Source organism: Paroedura picta, chromosome 5, assembly GCF_049243985.1.
Source record: "Paroedura picta isolate Pp20150507F chromosome 5, Ppicta_v3.0, whole genome shotgun sequence".
Classification (NCBI taxonomy): Eukaryota; Metazoa; Chordata; class Lepidosauria; order Squamata; family Gekkonidae; genus Paroedura; species Paroedura picta.
Genome location: NC_135373.1, coordinates 98,593,418 through 98,616,155, shown reverse-complemented (window position 1 = coordinate 98,616,155; position 22,738 = coordinate 98,593,418). Strand labels below are relative to the sequence as shown.

Here is a 22,738-nt window from a genome sequence, read left to right as displayed (position 1 = left end):
GCCATGTGGGCAAAATGGCCTACTGTGGCCTAATGCAAGTCACCAATCCTTTACAGGTAGCTCATCAATACTATACCAGATCTTTGATTAACATCCAAAGGGTAAAAGCTTTCTAAAGTCCTTGGTACAATTTCTTCACCACTCTTTTACTTGTGAGTTTTTAATCTTATAGGTCACTGATCTGACATGTATGGCTATTTACCCAAAATATCTCAGTAAATGCCCCCCTTACACTTGCCACTTTAATAGCATGAAATTGTATGACAAAGCCATTTGATTCTTATCTTAAGGTAAGTGGGTGTCTTGAGTCCAGTGCCTCACTTTCTAGGCTCCCTACCCAACCAGCCTATTGCTATGCATGTCTTGAATCAGGGCTATTTTACAGTGGCACACTCAGGCACCACCAAATGCACATTCAACATGGCACTGCAGGTAATTCTACCTCCTTAACCAGTACATTAATATGACCTTTGGGTTCAAACATATGCATACTTTGAATGTTAAGTAATGTAATGCCCATGAGCAGTCTCTGCCCAGACAGGTGGAAGTGCCACAGACAGCTGCACTTAATGCAAGGGCAGGATTCTAAGCAGGAGGTGGTGGCTGGTACGTCTGATTAACAGATAATGTATTTACATCCTGCCTTTCTTCCTGGGATATATAAATGTCCCAGAAGGTCTTCCCATTCTGCTGGCACTGACCAGGGCCACACCCGCTTAGCTTCAACAAGGCTGCAGTGCCATGTGTCTTTTAACCATATGCTAGAATCCATTTAATACGCTTCCCAGTTCTGCTCCAAGGCAAATTTGTTAGATCACGTATATTATCACTACAGACATGCCAACGTGTGAGAATAATGAAACAAACTACTGTTTCCAGCTATGTATTTACCTCTGGGCAGGTCACATGAACATTGATCAACCATTACAGAAGCCTCGCATTAACATGGTTCAGTATTAGAAAAGTCTAATTTTAATATATTGCTGCTAAATAGCATAAGCTTGCAAACAGAAAATGCTGTAAAGTTTATGTTCAGTACACGCACCAGTTTTTCACATACATATCCACCATAGATATCCAGCCATCTTTATACTTCTAAAGGTGATCAACACCTTTCTGCATGCCACCTAAATATTGGGGGAGGCAAAAGAGGCTCGTTGCATTGAACAATCACCCTGTTCAAAAGGAAGCAACAGCAGTGCTATGAATAAGCCAGACATTCAGGAATGGAACTGAGGCAACATATTACACCATCATTGCGATCTTCCTCCTCTTCTTTCCTACATGTGTCTATTCACTTATTTATGGTACCCAAGTAAGCATTACAGGTGGCGAGTGCTAGGATGTATCAAGCATTTGGTCATGCAGTTCTGCCATTGTCCTGCAGCCAGCTCAGTTTTCTCTGCAATGGAGGGCAGCTTTGGTGTATTTCATAGGAGGGTGCCTTGCACAGCTTCTGCAGATGTAGCATCTCTCCCTAACAGCATGAACACACTCTTGGTGCCACACACTCTTCTGATAGTGGTCACTGATCACTAATTTCAGAACTGTGTAACCTGGAGAAATGACAGTTTAAAGCAGGGGTAGTCAAACTGCGGCCCTCCAGATGTCCATGGACTACAATTCCCAGGAGCCCCTGCCAGCAAACGCTGGCAGGGGCTCCTGGGAATTGTAGTCCATGGACATCTGGAGGGGCCGCAGTTTTGACTACCCCTGCTTTAAAGCCTCACAGTGCCTAAATTCTTAGCTTCCAGGTAATTGAAAATGTTACAGGCAGTGAAGCATGTAAGTGTTCTCAAGACAATGGAAAATATAGCAGGATCTGCTTTAAGAAGACAGGAAATAGCAGAAATATTTAGGTAAGAATGAATCATTTGCATATGCCACATCACAAACCAAACATCAAGGCCAACTATAAATGCATAATTTATTTGAATTGTAGGTAACGATCTTGTTTTAAGAAGTCTGAGATATTTTTGGAAGTAGTAGTGTGGGAGTATGATGAGAGAGGTGCAAACATGCTACTAGCAAGCAGAGAGAAGGTAATGAATTCTAGGGGATAGACAGTGTAGTATAAAGGGAATTATCACCCCAACATATAGTTCTATGGTGTTAAGGTCTGCAGTATTCTTTTTAAAATACCTGTTATGCAGACATAGCCCTGATCTGGCTAACCTGGTTTTGTCAGATCTCAGAAGCTGAGCATTAGCTCCAGTTAGTACTTAGATGGGAGCCTACCAAGTAGGTTCAGGGTCATCACACAAAAGCAAGCAATGATAAACCACCTCTGAATGTCTCTTGCCTGGAAAGCCCTACAAGGCTGCCACAAGGTGACTGCAATTTGACATGGGATAAATGCAGACATTAAGACCAGGAGCTGGAATTTCTAAAAGCAGAAGTCAAATATTAAGGTCTGCCAACATTTCTGCAGTACAGTATGTGGAATGTATATAACCCTATTGGAACAGTATTCAAGGAGAGGTAACAACACAGAATGTTGGTTGTGCAATTAACTATAATTCTTATTGTAATATCTTTAAAATCACCTTGCTGTGTTAGAGCAGCTGCTCTCCCCCCGCCCCTCCCAGTTTCTTTACAATTAGTATTTAAAAGGCTGCCATATAGAGGCAGAGGGACGGACCAGAACTAATGGGATGAAATTGATTAGAAAGAAATTCCGACTAAACATCCGGAAAAAATTCCTGACAGAGCGATTTCTCAGTGGAACAGACTTCCTCGGGAGGTGGTGGATTCTCCATCATTGGAAATTTTTAAACAGAGGCTAGATAGCCATCTGATGGATAGGCTGATTCTGTGAAGATTCAAGGGGGTGGCAGGTTACAGTAGATGAGCAATAGGGTTGTGAGTGTCCGGCGTAGAGGAATGGGAAGGCGACTGTAAGCCGCTTTGAGCCTCCTTCGGGTAGGGAAAAGCGGCATATAAGAACCAACTCTTCTTCTTCTTCTAGTGCAGGAGGGTTGGACTAGGTGACCCTGGAGGTCCCTTCCAACTCTATTATTCTATGATTCTAGTAATGAAAGGTTGGATGGATATGTGATTACCAATACTAAGGGACTTATTTTCACATTTAAAAAATGTTGTTCCACACTTTGTTTATACATTGACTTCTTATAAAATTGTTTGCAACAATTTGGATATACCCACTAAAGTTTACTCACTTAGAAATGTCTAATTACAATTCAGCTAATCAGAATTTAATATTTCTGTGCAGACAAGGCTAGAAACAAATTGCATTACCAAAACGCAGGTTAACCATTTAGTGGTGATGCAAAGATGAGAAGTTGTAACTGTGTAAACATTTACCTATACATTAATCCCATTTTGTTCACCTGGAGTCATCAATATGTTAGCGTGTCTGGATACAGTTCTATCCCTGAATTACCTTTAACACCAACATCTTTCAAATAGTGGTGCCAAATATGTTATGCAAATGGCTGTGTTTTTTTTTTACAAGTTCTTAACATTCCCTATTTTCTGTTACAGTCTAAAACTGTTACATCCATGAGGGGGTTCATTGGCCTATTGAGACTTGATTCAATTAAAGTACCAGTACTTAAATTTTTTGATTTGCTTAAAAAAATAGCAGCATTCTTGACTCATTCCAGTTCAGCTGGAGAGATCCCTGTAGACAAGCACCATTCTGGAAATGTGATGCTTGGTAAGTCAGGAATCAAGGGTATAAATCAGATCTGCATTCTATCAGTAGCAAGGGTGCCCTGAACGGCTTCTTGTTGCTTTTAAGAGGTTGTATAAATGCATATCACATCCTCATTCTGGCATAACTGATCAGGAATAAATATCTTCTTATGTTCAACTAAAGGCCATTATCAGGGCCATTATTTATTTTGAAAGGTCATGCCTTCCTTTACAATATGCATTATTTATTTAAAATTTAAAATTTAAAATTTAATTGTTTTAATCCAGTTTTGCTGACTATCTAGACTATTAAGCTATACGAAAATATGCAACAAGTCCCAAAGTTTGAAAACTTAAGGACTCCTTCTTTTAAAAAAATAGTTAATCTTTATAGACCTTAATCTCAGAAATATATTAGTTTGTAAGAACATGGAGGGAGGGTAGGCCCTGATTATTGTCTTACCTCAATAGGCCTTAGCAAGAATACCATGTGTTTCCCTTTAAGAACAAAAGTATACCCTGTTTTTTTTTTGGGGGGGGGTATAATTGGGCACCAAAATTTTGATTCTACAAGTTCCAAGAGGTGCTGCTACTAATGATTCAGAACTATCATCCTTTGACATGCCACTCTGTTTTCAAAGTGCATTTTGACCTTTGGGCTCAGAGAAGCCTTGAGAGGATCCAAAAGGTGCTTTCATGAAGTGAATGAAGGTCTTCTTAGAGTGATGAAGATAGCAGCAGAAAGCCTGCAAGTCAAGATTCATTCACTGCTTCTGGAAAGAAGATCTCCCGGCATCTCTGGACAGTATCGTGAGGAGACTGGATGCTGTGTCCTACTGTCCGGGGATCATCATAGATTTCATAATCATTCCCACCCTAAAGATAACATAAAAGCATAATAAGATGGTACCTTATACTAAGGAAAGCCATCCAGGTTTTGTCTAAGTCTACTGGTAGCTGTTTTCCAGACTGAGAGAAGACTTTCCTGTTACTTAAGATCCTTTTACTGGAGAAGCTGGAGATTGCACTTGAAGGCTTTTGATGTAAGCCAAAGTCTTTCCAGAAGTCTTTCCAGAAGATAGATAAGTCTTACCGCCAGTCCCTTACAGAATTACCTGGATGGCAGCCTTGATGGAAAATGCGCAATGAGTTACAGACAACCTGCATTTGCTTTAATTTAATTCACTTCCCTGGCCACTCCCACTGGTATCCAAATACTGCCTTTCAGGTTCTTCTCTACAGAAAGGAAAACCTACACACATACACAGATTATTATAAGCATGGATAACCTGCATGACTACAATGTACATGAAAACAGGTACGAGAACAACTGTGCTTCCTGCTGTGTGGTAATTGTGATATCATGGGGAGTGGGGAGGGCTGATTTCTATTTCTCTTGTTTCCAATTTGATGTCAAGAGGATGAACTGAAGCCTATGGGCAGACAAAATGCCTTTGAGCTATTGGTATTAATGGCAGGAGAGAACTGGAACAAAATCCATACAATGCCTTTTATTGGTCCAACCAAATTAGTGCCCTTGTAACTTAACCTTCTCTTTATCACCATGAGAGGGCAGTGGTAGCCTAGATATGTTTTCAGGAAGTCCTGTGTACCAGTTGCAAGGCTAGAAAACGACCGCACCTCATACAGATGGGCCCTCATGTACCCATGAGACATCAACAGCAGTGTCTTTTCTGTCCTAGCTCCCTTTATTGTATGCTTTCAACACAGAAATGCCTTTCAAGCGTATCAGAAAAGACTCGTTTGACTCTATAAAATCAGAGTCCAGTAGCACCTTTAAGACCAACAAAGATTTATTCAAGGCTTTCGAGTGCAAGCTCTGATTTTATTGTGCTATTTCAGACCAACACAGCTACCTATTTGAATCTATCGTTTGACTCTGTTGAAGGCCTGTCTTTTAGAGCAGTGGTCCCCAACCTTTCTGAGGCTGGGGACCGGCAGGGCATCGGACCGCGCCCCCGCGGACCGCGCCCGCTCATCGGGCCGCGCCCCCGCAAGCCACGCCTGCGCACGGGCCGCACCCGCGGGCCACGCCCACGCACCGGGCCGCGCCCGCGCGGGCCGCGCCTACGCACCGGGCCGTACCGCGTGGGCCACGCCCGCGCATCGGGCCGCACCCGTGGGCCGCGCCCACACGGCCAGGCCCTGATTCCCTCTCCCCGCCCTCCCGCAGTAAGAAGCTTCCCGGGCCGCAAGCTTGCGGCCTGGGAAGTTTTTTACTGCGGGGGGGGGCAGGGAGAGGGAGCCGCGGCCCGACGCCATGGCCTTCGGGGCCCGGCACCGGGCCGCGGCCCGCAGGTTGGGGACCACTGTTTTAGAGTCATGTATACACTCAGAAGAGTCGGTCAACCTAGCTAAGAATGACACATATTATCCTTCTCAGTCCCATACAGTGCCTGGCGTTGTCAAAGAGCAGACCTGAATACAGGATACTCACAGGAGTTGTCTCATTCCCAAAGAAATGTATGATATCAAATCTTTCCTCGTCCAGGATATCGAGGCAATAGCGCTTATCCCAGCCCTCTGGGAAGACGTCAAAGCTAATCATGCCACCTGCCAGGGGAAAGGAAGAGCTGAAGCCAAAAGCTTATAAATTAACACATCCCCCCCAATTCTCCTGGCGTGAAGCGGATTGCGGCTCTGTGCAGAATAAATCATCTCACTACAGACAGTCACGCACCACTACAGCAAGCCTGCCTGACCCTCCAACACATTAATTCAATAGCTACAGTTTCCATGGCAATGGGGTGGGAAAGGCGTCAGCAAAGCCCCAATCACCTGAAGGCACAAACAGACGTCAAGTAGCCAGTGTAAGCATGACTGAACAGGGTCCTGTTAACTTTCCAGAAGACTATATGAGGAGAAGGTGCCTCTAAATGGAAAAGTACTGCTTGGTCATGTTCTAGCCCTTTCAGTGCAATTGGACAAGGAAAGGAGCTTCTCTTTGCTGGAAGGGCAGATGAAAAAGCAGGTGTTTCAGAAAGTCCCTCTGATATCTGGCCAGATTACTGAGCACAGATAAGATGGTTGCTGTTTTCCAGACTGTGGTGTCATTTTTGCAATAGTGCACCTCTATTTCAGATACATTTGTCTGGCAGGCTGGTGGGTGCACCACCAATGGCTGCTGATCAGGATGGAAGTAAACCAGTATGGGATAGTAGGGAGTACTGGTGAGAAGGCGGCCAGTTACCCACCCATGTTTAGCTTTGAACCCTCTGAAAGAGAGAGTACTGGTAAGATGTGTATGTTATTTTCAGCCCTGCAGCTGTTGTTTCAGCACCCACAGAGGAGTCACCTGCCCAAAAGGGAGGGAGGTTACCTCTCCTGCTGCTGCTGGCACTGTCGAATCTAATGTCATGTGTTAGCTGCTGCTATACAATGGCCCAAGCAACTGGGGTCTCAGACAAAGCACATCTAGCTATAGACCACGTTATTATCCTATCCATTACTCAAGAGACAGAGATCCTTCGCTGAAACAACAATACTTAAGACAACTTCCTTAGAATTTAATGAGACTTGTATCTGAGCAAATGTGTTTAGAGCATAAGAATACAATGGGAAATATATTCAGTACTGAAAGGGACCATGCTGGGGAAAACTCTTTTCAATCTACCAAGCAAAGCACTGATCTGCCTTTAAAAGGGGAACAATGCTTGACAATTTGCTGTTCCAAGACCCCAAGGAAAATACACTGAGCTATGAGAAGGTACATATTCACCTCTAGAAAACCTCAGGCCCTTGCCAGCAAACTCCCTCTGCAGGGCAGCTACGAACTTCTCTCGGATCCTCTCTTTCTGCAAAGGAAAGCCAGTCAGGGGAGAACAAAGAGCAAGAATGGGTTACTTCAAATAATTCGAGCCCTGTTGCATTTGACTTTTCCCCATGTTTTGCGTATATATCCTACAAAATTTTGAAAGAGATTCTCAGTTTAATCTTCCAGTTTTGAGCCCTTCTTTCATAAAACTACCTAAGCAACAGTATGCCAAGACGTTGCACAAAAACAAAAGAAAAAGAATTGGGCATCCACAAAAAATAGGCTTGTGCAAGATACATAAAGGCCTTTATGAGTTATATATGTTGTCTTCCTCTATATCATCTTCATATTAACCACACAAGGCTGAAAATTTGGATATGAAAATCCTAGGATTCATAGGCTTCTGTGTGCCACTGATTTAGAGGGTACTTCCTGTCCATTCTAGGACTAATGAGAATTATTTACCTTGTCCAGCTCTGAAAACTCTATTCGCTCCTCTATGGTGCAGCTTCGGCCAATAGGAGATACGTTCAACATTCCGCTGCGGAATTCAATGAAAGTCCCCCTTTGCATGTTTTAGAGAAGAGGAGAGAAAAGGAGACTTTAGTACGTGACTGTAAGACAGGATAGGTCTACTGTACATTCAAGGTTTTTTTTAATACGAAGTCAGGCAGAATCTTCCAGCAATGAAGCAACACCAGATAGTTAACTACGTATTATATTCTTTTCTGGTCTTCCCCAGCAGGTCCAAACAATGAGATGTATATTGCTAGTTCCATGCTAGGAATTTAATCTTTGGGTATGTGTGGGCCTGATGTGGATAAAATACAGGAGAAAGGAGTTTATGCTGATGCCTGATGATTGCTAACCAGACAGTTATCAACATGGGACATCAGTTCAGAATATGGCTTGTATCCTGACTAAAAGTTCTATGGACAGGAGGTTAGTTTGTTTGTGCCAGTTCTCTCCCTCCAAGTTATTCCTGTGGCCCCCCTTTCCTGCATGAGCAATGTATCAGGAAATATGGGTCACAGTAGGGGGGGCAGGGAAGTGACATTCCATCCACAGAAGTTTTAGGTAGGATCCAAGCCACTTTCTTGTAATGAATTATTATGAAATAAGAATTTCCATGTAAGGATACTCCATTAGTAATAAAAACAAATATTATAGGCACTGAAATATTTGATGTACAATATATTAATGGCACTCTTCATCAGCATTACTATTCATAGAATCATAGAATCATAGAGTTGGAAGGGGCCATACAGGCCATCTAGTCCAACCCCCTGCTCAACGCAGGATTAGCCCTAAGCATCCTAAAGCATCCAAGAAAAGTGTGTATCCAACCTTTGCTTGAAGACTTCCAGTGAGGGGGAGCTCACCACCTCCTTAGGCAGCCTATTCCACTGCTGAACTACTCTGACTGTGAAAAACTTTTTCCTGATATCTAGCCTATATCGTTGTACTTGAAGTTTAAACCCATTACTGCGTGTCCTCTCCTCTGCAGCCAGCAGAAACAGCATCCTGCCCTCCTCCAAGTGACAACCTTTCAAATACTTAAAGAGGGCTATCATGTCCCCTCTCAACCTCCTTTTCTCCAGGCTGAACATTCCCAAGTCCCTCAACCTATCTTCATAGGGCTTGGTCCCTTGGCCCCAGATCATCTTCGTCGCTCTCCTCTGTACCCTTTCAATTTTATCTACGTCCTTCTTGAAGTGAGGCCTCCAGAACTGCACACAGTACTCCAGGTGTGGTCTGACCAGTGCCGTATACAATGGGACTATGACATCTTGTGATTTTGATGTGATGCCTCTGTTGATACAGCCCAAAATGGCATTTGCCTTTTTTACTGCTGCATCACACTGCCTGCTCATGTTTAGTTTACAATCCACAAGTACCCCAAGGTCTCGTTCACACACTCTGCTACCTAGAAGCGTATCCCCCATCCAGTATGCATGCTTTTCATTTTTCTGACCCAGATGCAGAACTTTACACTTATCTTTATTAAATTGCATCTTGTTCTCATTTGCCCATTTTTCCATTGTGTTCAGATCTCGTTGAACTCTGTCTCTATCTTCCGGAGTATTTGCCAGTCCTCCCAATTTGGTGTCATCTGCAAACTTGATGAGTAGTCCCTCCACCCCCTCATCTAGATCATTAATAAATATGTTAAAAAGTACCGGGCCGAGCACCGAGCCCTGAGGTACCCCGCTACTCACCTCTCTCCAGTCTGATGAAAGACCATTGACAACAACTCTTTGAGTGCGGTTCTCTAACCAATTCCCTATCCACCTAACTATCTGAAAATCCAGATTGCAGTCCTTCAACTTATCCATCAGAACATTACTATTACAACAATGGCTGTCACAAGGCAACCCAGGCAAAATCTGTTTATTTATTTATTCAATTGACAGTCCGCCTTCCTCCTTGGAAGCAAGGTAGATTACATTGTGGTACCCCATAAAAACCCCAAAACTATAAAACCACAATCACAAGATGGTAGAAAAGAAAAATCCTTCAGCCTTCCCACAATTATCCACAAAGGGGTTCGTCGGATAGAGTAGCATAGCCTGAGGGGGCCCCATTGATCTTAACAGACCTGGCCTCAACCAAAGGCCTGGTGGAAGAGCTCCATTTTATAGGCCCTGCAGAACTCCGTCAGGGCCTTCAACTCTCCCAGGAGCTCATTCCACCAGGTCAGGGCCAGGACCAACAAGCCCCGGGTTGAGGCCAGGCATATCTCTCTGTGGCCAGGGACTACTAACAGATTAGTACCCACAGAGTCAAGAAGCATAAACAGAAGTGGTCCATCAGATAGACAGGGCCCAAGCTGTGGATGGCCTTAAAGGCCAAAATCAAGACCTTGAACTTGGTCCGGGCCATGACTGGTAACCAATGCAGCTGCCTCAGCACAGGCTGGTGTTGGTTCTCCAAGATGAACCAGTGAGGACCCTAGCAGCTGCATTCTGCACCAGCTGGAGTTTCCAAGTCAAGGACAAGGGAAGGCCAGCATAGAGCAAGTTACAGAAGTCCAATCTAGGGTTGACCATTGCATGGATCACTGTGGCCAAACAGTCCGGAGGTAGGTAGGGCAATAGTAGTCGTGTCTGGCAAAGATGTTAAAACGCTGTGTGCACTACCCCTATGACCTGTGCCTCCATTGATGGGGAAGTATCCAGAATCACCCCCAAATTCCTTGCCATGGGCAAGATGTTAAGCTTCACCCCTGCAAAGGTGGGGAGATGTGCTTCTGCTCCTTTCTTGCTCAACCACAGGACCTCTGTCTTGGAGGTGTTGAGTTTCAGGTGGCTCTGCTCTAACCATCCAGCAATGGCTTCCAAACATCAGGCAAATGTATCTGAGGGAGAATCTGGGTGGCCATCCATGAGGAGATAGACCTGGGTGTCATCTGCATATTGATGGCAACCCAGCCCATAGCTCTGGACCAGCTCTCCTAGAGGGTGCATGAAGATGTTGAATAGAATGGCTCTGTGCTGTCTTCTCTAGTTTCCTGTTGTTACCTACTTACTGACCCAAGTTTTGACTTAAAACAGCTCCATATCCTGGACTGTTGTCATTCAACTAGCAGCACCTAGTTAACTACTTAAATATGCCAGATGACTGAATAAACTCACATTGTTTAGCCTGAGGGGAATATGCTAATTTCAAATATTTAGAAGGATCTTGTGGAAAACTGATGAAGTGATATTAGTCCTTCCTCTGTCCTCTGAGAACAGGGCAATGAGTTTAAACCAGTGGTCCCCAACCTTTTTATCACCGGGGACGGGTCAACGCTTGACAATTTTACTGAGGCCCGGGGGGGGGGGGTAGTCTTTTGCTGAGGGACGTCGCCGCTGCCTGAGCCCCTGCTCCGCTTGCTTTCCCGCCGGTACCCCTGACTTCCCGCTGCCACGCTGAGGGGGTGCCCCAGCCATGGCGGCCGCTGGAGAGCACAACAGGTGAGCCAGTGGCAGAGTGGCAGGGCAGCCCCGGAGGCAACAGCCAGGGAGGAGGACGAGGAGGAGCTGCGGCCCGGTACCAACTGATTGATGGACCGATACCGGTTTCTGGACCACTGGTTTAAACTACAGAAACAAAGAATTTATTTTCAGCATTTTACCCAGCTGCAAGGGCAGTTACATAATAAAAAACAACACCTCAAATCTGCGCAACTGCCTTTCTTATGGGTTTTCACAAAAATACGGACAAGCTTCCACTGAGTATTGTTTGAAAATAGGACTCCTTCTCCTTGACTTGTAGCTGGCAATTGGGCTAGATAATCCACTGGATCTCTTCCAGCTTTATACTTCTTTGATTCTAAATAGTTGCATTAGCTAGACTGTAAACACGGTATGTGCCTGCAGAAACATAAGGCAGGATGATTACCGTTTCTTGGGCAACTTTAGTAGTGCTATGTAGCTGAGACAGAAGTTGATCAGTTCCTGTAGAAGTTCCTCCCCAAGGTGGTCCTGGATAGCCTGTGGGTCAGAGTCAAAAGTCAGTCACACTGACACAATGAAATACAATTCCTAGATGGGCTCATTTACCAAATCTATCTAGTCTATTAAAATGTTAACAACAGGACAGAGGGCTTTGGTCTATGTTAACCTAATAGATGACTCAGGGGAGCCCAGTAAGGGATGGTTTAGTTGCCTTTTCTCTCTGGGAGGGGTGGGTGGGAGGGGAAGGAGGTAGATGGAGAGAATTTTCAACATGAGTGGTAGAACTCAAGGAGGCTAGGCTTACCTGTTTGGAGACTAGTTGTCCATTCTTGTATTGTACAGTACCATTTTCTGCAAAGACGTAATCAAACTTGTTGATGACTGTGAGGAAGAAGTTTGGAGGGACACAGGGGATGTTGAGAGGGAAAAGTGAGGGAAGAGAGATGAAAATCAGAAATAAATTTTAATGTAACCCTTTTCTGTCAGTCAGGTAGCCAGGGACCAAAATGTGCTAGGATAGCACAACATATCCCTTTTTATTATGTATTTATTTATTTGGATTTTTATACCTTCCATTCTTTACAATTCTGGGCGGTTTACATGTAATAGCTTTGCTAACTATTGCTTTTAGTAGGCTAGCGAGATGGGGACATGAAGTGACTTGATTAATAAACAGCCCTTCTTATCTTTCTCCCATCATTTCAGCACTTCTGTGGCTTTACTTTGACACTTTTGTCTCCAGAAGTTCTATGTGGACTCCAGTTCATTGAATGAGTGTCAATGTGCCATTTTTATGCAACTCAAAGTCATGAAGCAGAGGTAGCATCAGAATTGAACAGTACCCAATCATAGCTCTTGATATGGGTGCTTTCCTCCCCTCGCTACTCCATGGATGTCTTAGTAACAGTTAATGATTATCTAGCCTAAGAGCAATAAACAGGCCAGTGCTGAATCAGCAATTCATTCAATGCCTCCTCAAGCTGTGAGATCCTTCTCATCAGATGGCATCCTTCCTTGAGAAGAAAGGTTTCAAAATAATTTAAGAGTAGTGGATGGAGTAGATTTTAGGGGCACAGGCCATCCAGCTTTGCTTCTGCAAAGTCATGCAGGTGTCTAATGAGGAGTTCAGAGGCACTGTACAGCTTCATGAGCAATCTGGAAATGGGGTTTGTGAATGAACTTCATAGATTTTGCTGTTTGGACTGAGTGCTGATATCCCCTAGCCTGGTTATATTTAATGCAGGTCAGAGAGGATTCACTGTTCACAGTAGGAATAGAGCAGGCAGTTCTGCTGGGGGGGGGGTGTATCCTGGATGCACTTAATGGGTTGGATCCTGCAATCTGGGAGGCTGCAGTGAGAATAAGGAGAAATGGCCCTGCTCTCTTGCTTCCATCAGACACTGGCAGATGAGACAGAAAGCGTGATTTATGCACTTCCCCTGCCACCTTCCAACCTGTATGCATTGCATACCTTGCAGATCCCTTGGCCCTAGCAATACAGAATTTATTTATGGCCTTTTCGTCTATTCTGTGGTCTGCGGGTTGAGGTAGAGACACCAAATTTTCAGTGTAGCCTCTCCTCAAAAGAACCCCCGAATTTCAAAAAAAATTGTACCAGGGAGTCCAATTCTATAGGCACCCAAATAGGGTGCTCCCATCCAACCCCCATTGTTTCCTATGGAGAAAGAGATTCTCTGTTCTTGTATTTTTTGACCACTGTCACCTGCTTTTCTTTATGCTGTGTCCCCCCAAATTCCTGCACCTCAAATATCGGAAATGAGCCCAAAACTTTTTTTTGGGGTGGTGGTGGTGGTGGGAGGAGCCTAGTGGAAGGGACCAGAATGGAGAAAAAGCACAGTAAGCTTTTCCAACCTAGATTTTGGCCAGTTGCAGTCACTGGTGGATGATCCCTGGCTACAAATGGATAGGGGAAACATGTTCTTTTTAATCCTGCTACATCCTGCCATATTTGATAAACTTCTGACTGGTATTAGATAGCATTTGCATGTTGCTTAAGTTTTATAATAGCTGAACTGGATACCTACCTGTTTCTTGGTGCATTTCAAAAACCTGCATATTTGAAAATCTACCACTCCCTCTAGAAAGGTCAGCACAGTAATAAGGGCTTTAAGTGGGGTTCTCTTGAGGAGTGGCTCCTGCAGGTATGCTGCAAATTTGGTGTCTGTACCTCAAACACACATATGCCACATAAATAATAAAATGTCCCATGAACTTTAATGGTGCCATAGGTTACAATGGCACCAAATCGATTTCGTCAAACCTGAATTTCTGAATCTCCAAACTGATGATTCAGCTGGATCAATTCAACCTACATCTGAAAAATAGCTAATTTTTTTCTGTGCACATCCCTAGCACTGTGTTTATATGTGTTCTTATTTCCCCTGCTATCCTTACCAGTATCTTTTCGTTTACTTTTCCTGATTCCTTCGTCTTTTCCCTGTGTTGTGCTATGACCCTGCCCTCACAGAAATAGGAATCAGGACAGAAAAGGTGATGACATCATGAATGAATTGTTCCATCTAGCCCAGGATTGTCTAACCTTGCTTGGCAATGACTCTTCAGGGTCTCAGACAACCTATGTCTCTTTTAACTCAAGATGCTGGGGACTTAACCTGAGATCTTCTGCATCCCTCCTGACATGGAGGGATGGACTCTCCTTAGCACCTGTACCCTACTTTGAGGACTCAAACTGAATAGGCAAATATTTGTCTTCCGTGTAAGTTTTTGTGCCAGTATTCTGGGAGTAAAGAACAGACTCTCAAAGGTTGGAGAAAGTTCTATTATCTCACTTCCCTAGGCCACAGGAATGATAACGAGTGTACAGAAATAATTAAGAGTTTTGCACTTTCATTTATGATCACAGGGCCTGAGATGACATTACAATGGCAGGTGAACAGTGTGGCCTGCATACAAACCTTTCTTAGGGTTGATTCCAAGATGCACAAATAGCATGTGGTACAGCCCTTTCTGGATTGTACCACTTCAGACTGCAGGTGGGGATCACAAGTTTTCTGCACATGAAAAACAAACAAAAATAGCTCCTTGAACATGAGACATCAGGCCAAAGGTTAAACTAAAAACCCTCTCACTGACACGTTAACTATCTGTGGGGAAGGAACACTGAATGATGGCGCACTCCAGCATGTGATTTCCTCCCCTGCAGTCTGAAATGGTGCAGTGCCAGAAGGACAGTACCACACATTTTCCCTGCATGTCTGAATTGTCACCACAGCTCACCAGCAGGCAACCTGTGATTTTTAATTTGCAAGGTATTTGTCAGTTTGCATCTAGCAAACAAACGGGTCAAAAGAACAGAAATGGAGGTGCCTTTCTCACCTTCGTCCCCTTCTCCCAGCTGTTCCGCAATCTTGGTGTAGTCAGAGCCTCCTACCACACCCGTCATCACTCTCTTACGCAACTCTTCCAGGAACTCGGCCACTCCAGGCTCAATTTTCTGAAAGAAAAAAATGTGAAAGACACTCAAGTATTTAGAAACATCCATTGTAACAGAAAGCTTATCAAGCTACTCACATCTTGACATTTGATCCCCTTCCAATCAAGTGTTGTCTTAAAGATTAACAAATTCACTATGGCTAAATGAAGTTTGTAGGGCTACAGCAATAGATGTACAAAAGAAACCTTACAGAGTGAGGCAGAGAAAGTGACAAAATGCAAAAGATGCAATGAGTCTCCACCTGTGGCTCTGGTACGACCAATAAGGACTGCGGAGGGAAAGGCACTGGGCAGGGAGTCTATCCTCTCTAAGCCCAAAGCCGTTATCAAGACATGGATGAACAATCAGCATCCTATAACAGTAACAGACCCATCAAGAGGAAGGGAGAAATAAATAATGTTACGAGGATGTGAATCTTGCATAAACATCATGGGGGTGGGGGGTGTAAATGCCTGAGTGTCTCCTCTTTCCCCCTCCTTCCCCCCACAGGGCTCCTAGGGCAACTGGCCAAGTGCAGCCAGAGTTTTCTGCCAAGGATTCTCCAGCTGCCTCACAATGCCTTGGCCCAGAAAAGTGCTGTGTTCTGGCTCAAAGCAGGCACAGGAGACTGATGGGGAGGCGGGGAACTACTACAGACAGAAAATCTCAGGAAGCCCCCCTTTGGGCCTCTCAAGTGGGAAAGCCGCAGTCTTTCTCCCTCCGCTGCTGCTTTCCTGCTTGTGTGGAAGGCACATTTCCAGCGGGACCCGACAGTGCAGCAAGCAGCCCATTCTTGCTCTCTGGTGGGGCACAAGGAAGACTCCCGGAGAAGGACCCGCCAAGCAACACCACACACAGTTCCCTCCTCAGGCCCACCACTGAAGGCAAAGCCAAACCCTCCCCACTAGCAAGGGCTGGCTGGCTGGCTGGTTACAGCAGAAGGCCAGCAGCAGCACCCATTGGCTCAGCAGCCTCACCCCAGGCACCAGGCCAGCCTGTGAGCAGCCTCCCTTCACTGCCACAGAAGCAGTAGCAGCTGTGTGGATGACAACTTCCAGAAATCTGGGTCCTGCTAGCATAGCATATCCACCTGGCCATTCAGACTGTATAGGTGGGAAGGGGCGCCCTCAGCTCAGGGGGAGGAGCCAGCAGCACCACCCTCCCACCTGCCCCATGCAGCTGCTACCCCACCTCTGCAAGGCTGCCCTGTCAAGTTGCTGCTGCCACCCTGGGATTCTGGCACGGCTGGGCTAAACCTGAAGACACACTGCCTGTTTCCTGCCGCTGGGGGGCTCACTCACCATGGGCTGCACACACTGCTCCCTGTGGTGCTGCTGTGTGCAGTGGTGGTGTGTCTGGAAAGTGAGTGCTGAATTTAACCCCTTCTACCTGCTTTTATGTATACTGTGTCTCCCCAAAATCCTGCTCCATAAATATTGTAAATGAGCCTAATGCTGGGGAGGGGGGCTAGGGGCTGGAATGGGGAAGGCAATACGTCCTTTTTCATCCTGCAACATCCTGTCATATTTGATAGACTTCTGACTGTTATTGGACAGCATTTGCATATTGCTTAAGTTTTATAAAACCTGCACTGGATAGCTCCCGTTTCTTGGTGCACTTCAAGAGCCTGTGTATTTAAAAATCTGCCACTCCCTATAGAAAGGTCTTAAGTCAATGCAGTCTCTTCTTCTAAAGGTGACTTCTTTTCAGACTGTATGTTTGGTTTCCATAAAATCAGTGCCTTTTCAGTGGTAGCACCCATCCTGTGAACTAATTTCCCAGAACACGGCCAAAGAGACCCTCCCATGGCCACATGTCAAAGGTAATGCAAGATCATGTTATTTTAGCCAACTTTTGGCTTTGCTGCCATATTCCTCTTTTTTTTGGATTCTGTAGTTAGTATCTGAGTTTATGAGTTTCTAATTATCATTTTGGCAATTGCTGTGGTTTTTGTGCTGCTGTATTTTTTATGGTTACCTTTGATGTTTGCAAGTCACCTCAAGCATATGAGATGACATATGCATTCTTTTAAATAATAACATCAGACTCCCCCAAAGTATATCCCTTTTCAGTATTTTTAATTTTACTCCTTTTCACTTTAGCTGTGAGAGGCTCGCATATAATTATTTGGGTCTGCTGCCATTGCTTGTAACTTGGATAGCATCCAAGAGCTCTAGAGAGCAGACACAATGCCGGAGGGAAGTATGCCCATTACCCTGTCAACCCATTAAAATTTCTACCCACGTCTGTTCTGAAGGGGGCTATAAGGAATGACAGTTCTTTTCTCCCCCCCCCCATTCCCCTGGGATTTCTGTGAACTGATATTTCAGTTGTTGGGGGTTGGGAAGTGAAGGGTGCGAATGGTAATAACCAAGATCAAGCATCTTGGCGGTGGTAGAAACTATAAAATCTTAGCCAACTTACCATGGCCCAGTAGGATTTTCACAGCAAGAGAAGTTCAGAAGTGGTTTGCTATTGCCTGCCTGGACTTCCTGGGTGGTTTCTCATCCAAATATTAACCAGGGCTGACCCTGCTTAGCTCTAAAATCTGCTAAGATCAGGTTAGCCTTGGCTATCCAGGTCAGGGTCTCAGGCTTTGTACTGCATGCATATCCAAAAAGGGCATGTGTGTCTCCAAAGAAGGGTTGCTGTTCCACTCAAATATCATCAGTACACTAATTAGTGGTCTTCTAATGCTTTGTCCACACTGCTTATGACTATTATTGAGAAACTCTCTGCAGTAATTTCCCAATGATCCCCCCAGCTTTTTCCTTAGTGGCTGAGAAGTCTTTACCCTGGGATGTTGTATTGTGGGAAGTGAGTCAGAAGATTTTAATCTATCTTCTTATTCCCCTCTTCCTCCTGTTTACATCCACTTCCCTGGGATTCTTGTTTAATCATCTCAAGATAAAAGTTGTTTGACAAGATCATCTACAGAACTGAATCCACCTTCTCTGCTGCCCCTTTGGCATGGGGAATTCTTTTATTTCTTGCTGATCTTGCCTTCTAATACACAAGGAAGCAAAGTACTGAACGGGCTCATATACAGTCAGTCTTTCAAATACTTCTCTCATCTCTTCCTATAGCACCGAGTTAATGGTCTTCATGGACAAGGAGGATTAACTTTAAAGTAAAGGCATTCACTGTTGAGATATGTCTATATTATTTATTTAATAAATTTATATCTATGCAAACCAAGAAGCCATTGTACATACACCATTTGGTGACACTGACTGGTTCAAAATATAGAAAGGAGTGCGCCAAGGATGTATTCTTTCCTCCTTCCTGTTTAGCTTGTATGCTGAGATCATTATGAGAGACTGAACTCAAAAAATCAAACTCTGGAATTAAGATTGGAGGAAGGAATATAAACAATCTTCCGTATGCTGATGATACTACCTTCCTGTCATAAACTACAGCTGATTACAAAGGTCAATGAAGTAAGCAAGAAATGTGGCCTTTCCTTAAGCACTAAAAAGACAAAAAGAATCACTGCAAAAAACAGACCTGTCACAATAACAACTGATGTGTTCAAGAAGTCATTTTTCTTGAATCACAAATTGATGAGACTGGCGATTGCTGTATGGAAATAAAACATCAGATTGATCTGGGTTGCTCAGCAATGAAGAGCTTGAACTGAACATGGAAAAGTAAAGACATAAGCCTGATTATCAAATGTAGATTAGCTAGATCTATCATATTTCCAATAGCCACTTATGGCTGTGAAAGTTGGACAATGAAAAAATCAGACAAGAATCGATTTGTTTGAAATCTGGTGTCGGAGAAGGCTTCTGCAGGTTCCATGGGTAGCAAAAGTCACAAAAAAGGAAAGACTAATATATCACTGATACGCAAAATCACAAAACTCCTGCTCACTAACTTTGGCCATATCATGTAATCCAACTCAATGGAGAAAGCAATTATGCTAGGATTGATCAGTGGGAAAAAGAAACAAGGCCGACAAAGAACACGGTGGTTAGATACGATCAAAACGCACACTGGCCAGAAAATTACACAACTAAGGAAAGTGGTGCAAGATCAACAATCGTGGTGGCAGTTGTGCCACAGGATCACCAAAAGAGGCTCAACTGAATGGCTAACATCATCATCATCATCCTGCCATTTCCTGGAATATGTGCATATGTGGCCTTCCAAAGGCCATGTGTCATCCTCATGACCCATCCAACTACACATGCTTGGACAGTACTGTGTTCTGAACTTAATTCCTAACTTGGATTTGGACAGTTACACGTGAAGAGAAAAGGCTTAAGACTCCCCAACCTTGTTTTCTCAACTTGAAATGGCTCCAGGAGGTCCCTATATGTCCTACTGGGGATACTGATACATAACCTGACAGTACAAATACGTTTCTCTGACAGGCCAATAGTGGCTGCCCAAAGTCAACTGTGTTTGGGATAGTGCTACAGAGGAGAAAGCTTACCCCTCCTCTCCCTTCAGTTCCAGTCTGAACTGAGCATGCTTGGGAATTAAGTTCCACCTCCAAGTACAGAACATCCAGAGCGTGTCTGTTGACAGGACCTATGGTGATCTTTGTAATGTGTTGCATTGGTTGTCAGTTTTCCCACATGAAACTTTAGAAGGCCATGATAGAATACAAGCACCAAATAAATATTTACTTAGATGTTAAGTGTGAGGCATGGGATGAAAATCAGCAATGAATTTAGGTTCTTAGAGGAGCAAAGGCAGGGGAAACAGAGCTTACCCTATAAGCAGAGAAAAGGCGCTGGATCCTGCACACATCTCTAGACAACCCCCACCCCACCCCTTTTCTCTCAAACATCCTGGAAAATAAGCACGTCTTCATCTAGTACTTTGAAAAGAAGCAAAAAGATGGAAAGCCAGAGTTCCATAGGTAGGGTGCCTGAGAAAAAAAGGCCCTGTCCCTAGTACTGCCTGACATTTCAGCAAGTGTGGGCACACAGAGATGTGTCCCCACCACACCTCATCTTTTTCTATAATGTGTTGGTTGAAGACTGGATGTCTTCTAGATTATACGTCATATGGAGTGACAATGTGGCCCAACTGGCTTGCCTAGTGCAACTGAGCATGCTCTAGGATCCTCTGCAATGTGCAAGAGCTCCACAGATGTCAGATGACCCCATCCTATACTGTTTTACATTTTGTCCATCTAATACAGCCTTTTCCAACCTTTTGACCATGGAAGAGCCCCTGAAATGTTTTTGAGGCTTTGAGGAGCCTGGGAAATGGTGAGTTGCCCATTCAGAGAAGTGGGCATGGGAGTAAGAAGCGAGAGCTAGCCAGCTCATCAATCATTTACTATTTCCATTATGGAGAAAGAGACTAAGCCAGCAGAGCTAGAGGGGGGAGTGGACTCCAGTGATGTCTGCGGCCCTCTGAACTTCTGGGAAAGGGTGCGTAACCCCAGGAATCCCTGATCTAATAAAAGCTGGGAATGTTGCACATTCTTTGTGAATGAACAGATTACTCTTTGTATTGGATCTTGTACTAACTATCTCCCTTCTCTTTCTGTTTTCCATATAACCAATATGATAGTTTATGGTACAAAACTCACAAAAATTTGAGTAAATTTTATTTGTTTTTAAAGTGCCACTTGACTCTTGACAAGGTGATGAAGAAAGGGCTCTCTGGGAGTAAAAGGTTTGACAACCCCTTGTTTTATAGAACAAGGAAGTAAACATAGTTCCACTTGGACAGGCTAACATGTTGCTGATATTGTTTTGGTTACCAGGTGTATTTATATCTACCCTACCCAAGAAGTATCAAAGCAGCCTACATTTGCCTTTCCTTTCCTCTCCCCACAACAGACACCCTGCTGAGAGAGCCCTGATATCACTGCTTGGTCAGAACAGTTTTATCAGCGCCGTGGGGAGCCCAAGGTCACCCAGCTGGCTGCATGTGGGGGAGTGCGGAATTGAACCTGGCTTGCCAGATTAGAAGTCCCTACTTCTAACCACTACACCAAACTGGCAAGGGGCAAGGAGGCAAGAGAAGGTGGAAAAAGGGGGCCAATTTATATTTTATCAGCATAACTAGTATAAACTGGTTCCCGGACCGATCCCTCCCCCCCTAGCCTGAAACTGGGAAGTCATATCACAGAGTCAGCCTGATCTTATCAGATCTGGGATGCTAAGTAGGGTTGGTCCAGGCTAGTACTTGTATGGGAAACCCACAAAGAAGTCCAGGGTTCCTACAGAGAGGCAGGCAGTCGCCAACCTCTTCTGTTTGCCTCTTGCCTTAAAACCCTGACTTAATGGCACTTCCCTCCACAGCTGATATGCCAAGACCAAATGGCTCAAGGCTCACAATAGCTTTACTTAAGGAAACTGGTTGGCAACAGGTTCAGGACAGACCCACCACGGGAATGAGTTCGTAGGTCTCTTGCAGAACTGACTTTCACAAGATGTGGCAAGCCCTAGCAGAGCCTTCTTTGAAAAGGATCGCCCAGGTTCACGGAGGACCTGGCTACTCTGAATGGTGACTGGCACTTCATGGAGTAGAAAGTGGCTGGGGGAGAGAGAGAGACCCCCCCCCCGGCTTACCGGGTTCCCGGACCCTGGCCATGAATGGATCCTGAGCCGGACTGGCTGGGCTGGGGCAGATCCGACAAGCCCGTGCTCGGCTATGGCCGGACCGAGAACCCCCCCCCCCCGCCCCCTCCTCGACCTCTCGGCTCCGGCAGCGCCCGCTGGGAGGGGGCCAAGCAACAGCGTTGCGGGCAGCAGCTCCTTCGGCGGAGCCTCCGAGCGCGATGGCAGCGCCGGGCGAGGCGGAAGGGCAGCGAAGCCGCCGGGCTCCATTCATTCCGGCAGGGAAGGGCGCCGCCCGGGCAGGGGCCCGAAGGGGAAGGCTGTACCTGGCGAGGCGCGGTGAGGGTCCCGTCCACGTCGAAAAGGCAGAGGACGCGCTCCCGATCCCGGGCCCCGGCCATCGCAGGCCCCCCCGCCCTGCCCCGCCGCCACTGCTCCGGCTGGTGCTTCGGCGGCGGGGACAAGCAGGCGGGCGGCGGGACAGCAGGGAGGCGTCGGCCGCCGCCGAGCCAATCGCCGCGCCCAGGGCCGCTCACGTGGCTCGAGCAAAGCCGACTGGCAACACGTACACGCCGGGCGGCGGCGGGACCCGGCCGGGCTGCTTTGGGCCGCCGCAATCCGTCCGTCTGTCCGCACTCGTTGCGGGCAGCCTTTGCGCGGGCTTCTGCCGCCGGAGAGCCGCCTTGGCAGGGCGCTGCAAGGGCGCGCGCCCACGTGGGCAGGTGGCCCGGCTCAGCGCGCGGCCGCCGCCTGGAAGGAAGTGGCGCCCAGGGGGAGGCGAGGACCGCTGCAGAGGCGCCTCCCCGGGAGAGGCAACCCAAAGCCCCGCGGCTCGCCGGAGCAACGGACGCCGCCGCAGCAGTACTCCGCTTCCGGCCGG

The 22,738-nt window shown here is 45.6% G+C and overlaps 1 protein-coding gene across 1 annotated transcript; it reads right to left on the bottom strand.

The window, feature by feature from the left end:
- Positions 1–949: 949 nt before the first annotated feature.
- Positions 950–22,688, bottom strand: PMM1 (phosphomannomutase 1). The gene is made up of 8 exons (XM_077339363.1): positions 22,185–22,688; positions 15,232–15,349; positions 12,179–12,255; positions 11,819–11,910; positions 7,898–7,997; positions 7,397–7,472; positions 6,116–6,231; positions 950–4,533 (listed from the first exon to the last, which is right to left on the bottom strand). Exons 1-8 carry the CDS (start codon positions 22,257–22,259, stop codon positions 4,411–4,413), a joined length of 777 nt encoding a protein of 258 aa, XP_077195478.1. The 5' UTR covers positions 22,260–22,688; the 3' UTR covers positions 950–4,410.
- Positions 22,689–22,738: the final 50 nt, after the last annotated feature.

What these genes read in the sequence shown, in the direction of transcription:
- PMM1 (XM_077339363.1), bottom strand. Translation starts at nt 22,259, where the DNA reads ATGGCCGGGGCCCGGGATCGGGAGCGCGTCCTCTGCCTTTTCGACGTG. An exon ending in AGTTTTCAGAGCTGGACAAG is followed by an intron (nt 7,473 to 7,897) that starts GTAAATAATTCT and finishes TTTCCTTTGCAG; the next exon opens with AAAGAGAGGATCCGAGAGAA. An exon ending in TTGGGAATGAGACAACTCCT is followed by an intron (nt 4,534 to 6,115) that starts GTGAGTATCCTG and finishes TGTTATCTTTAG; the next exon opens with GGTGGGAATGATTATGAAAT.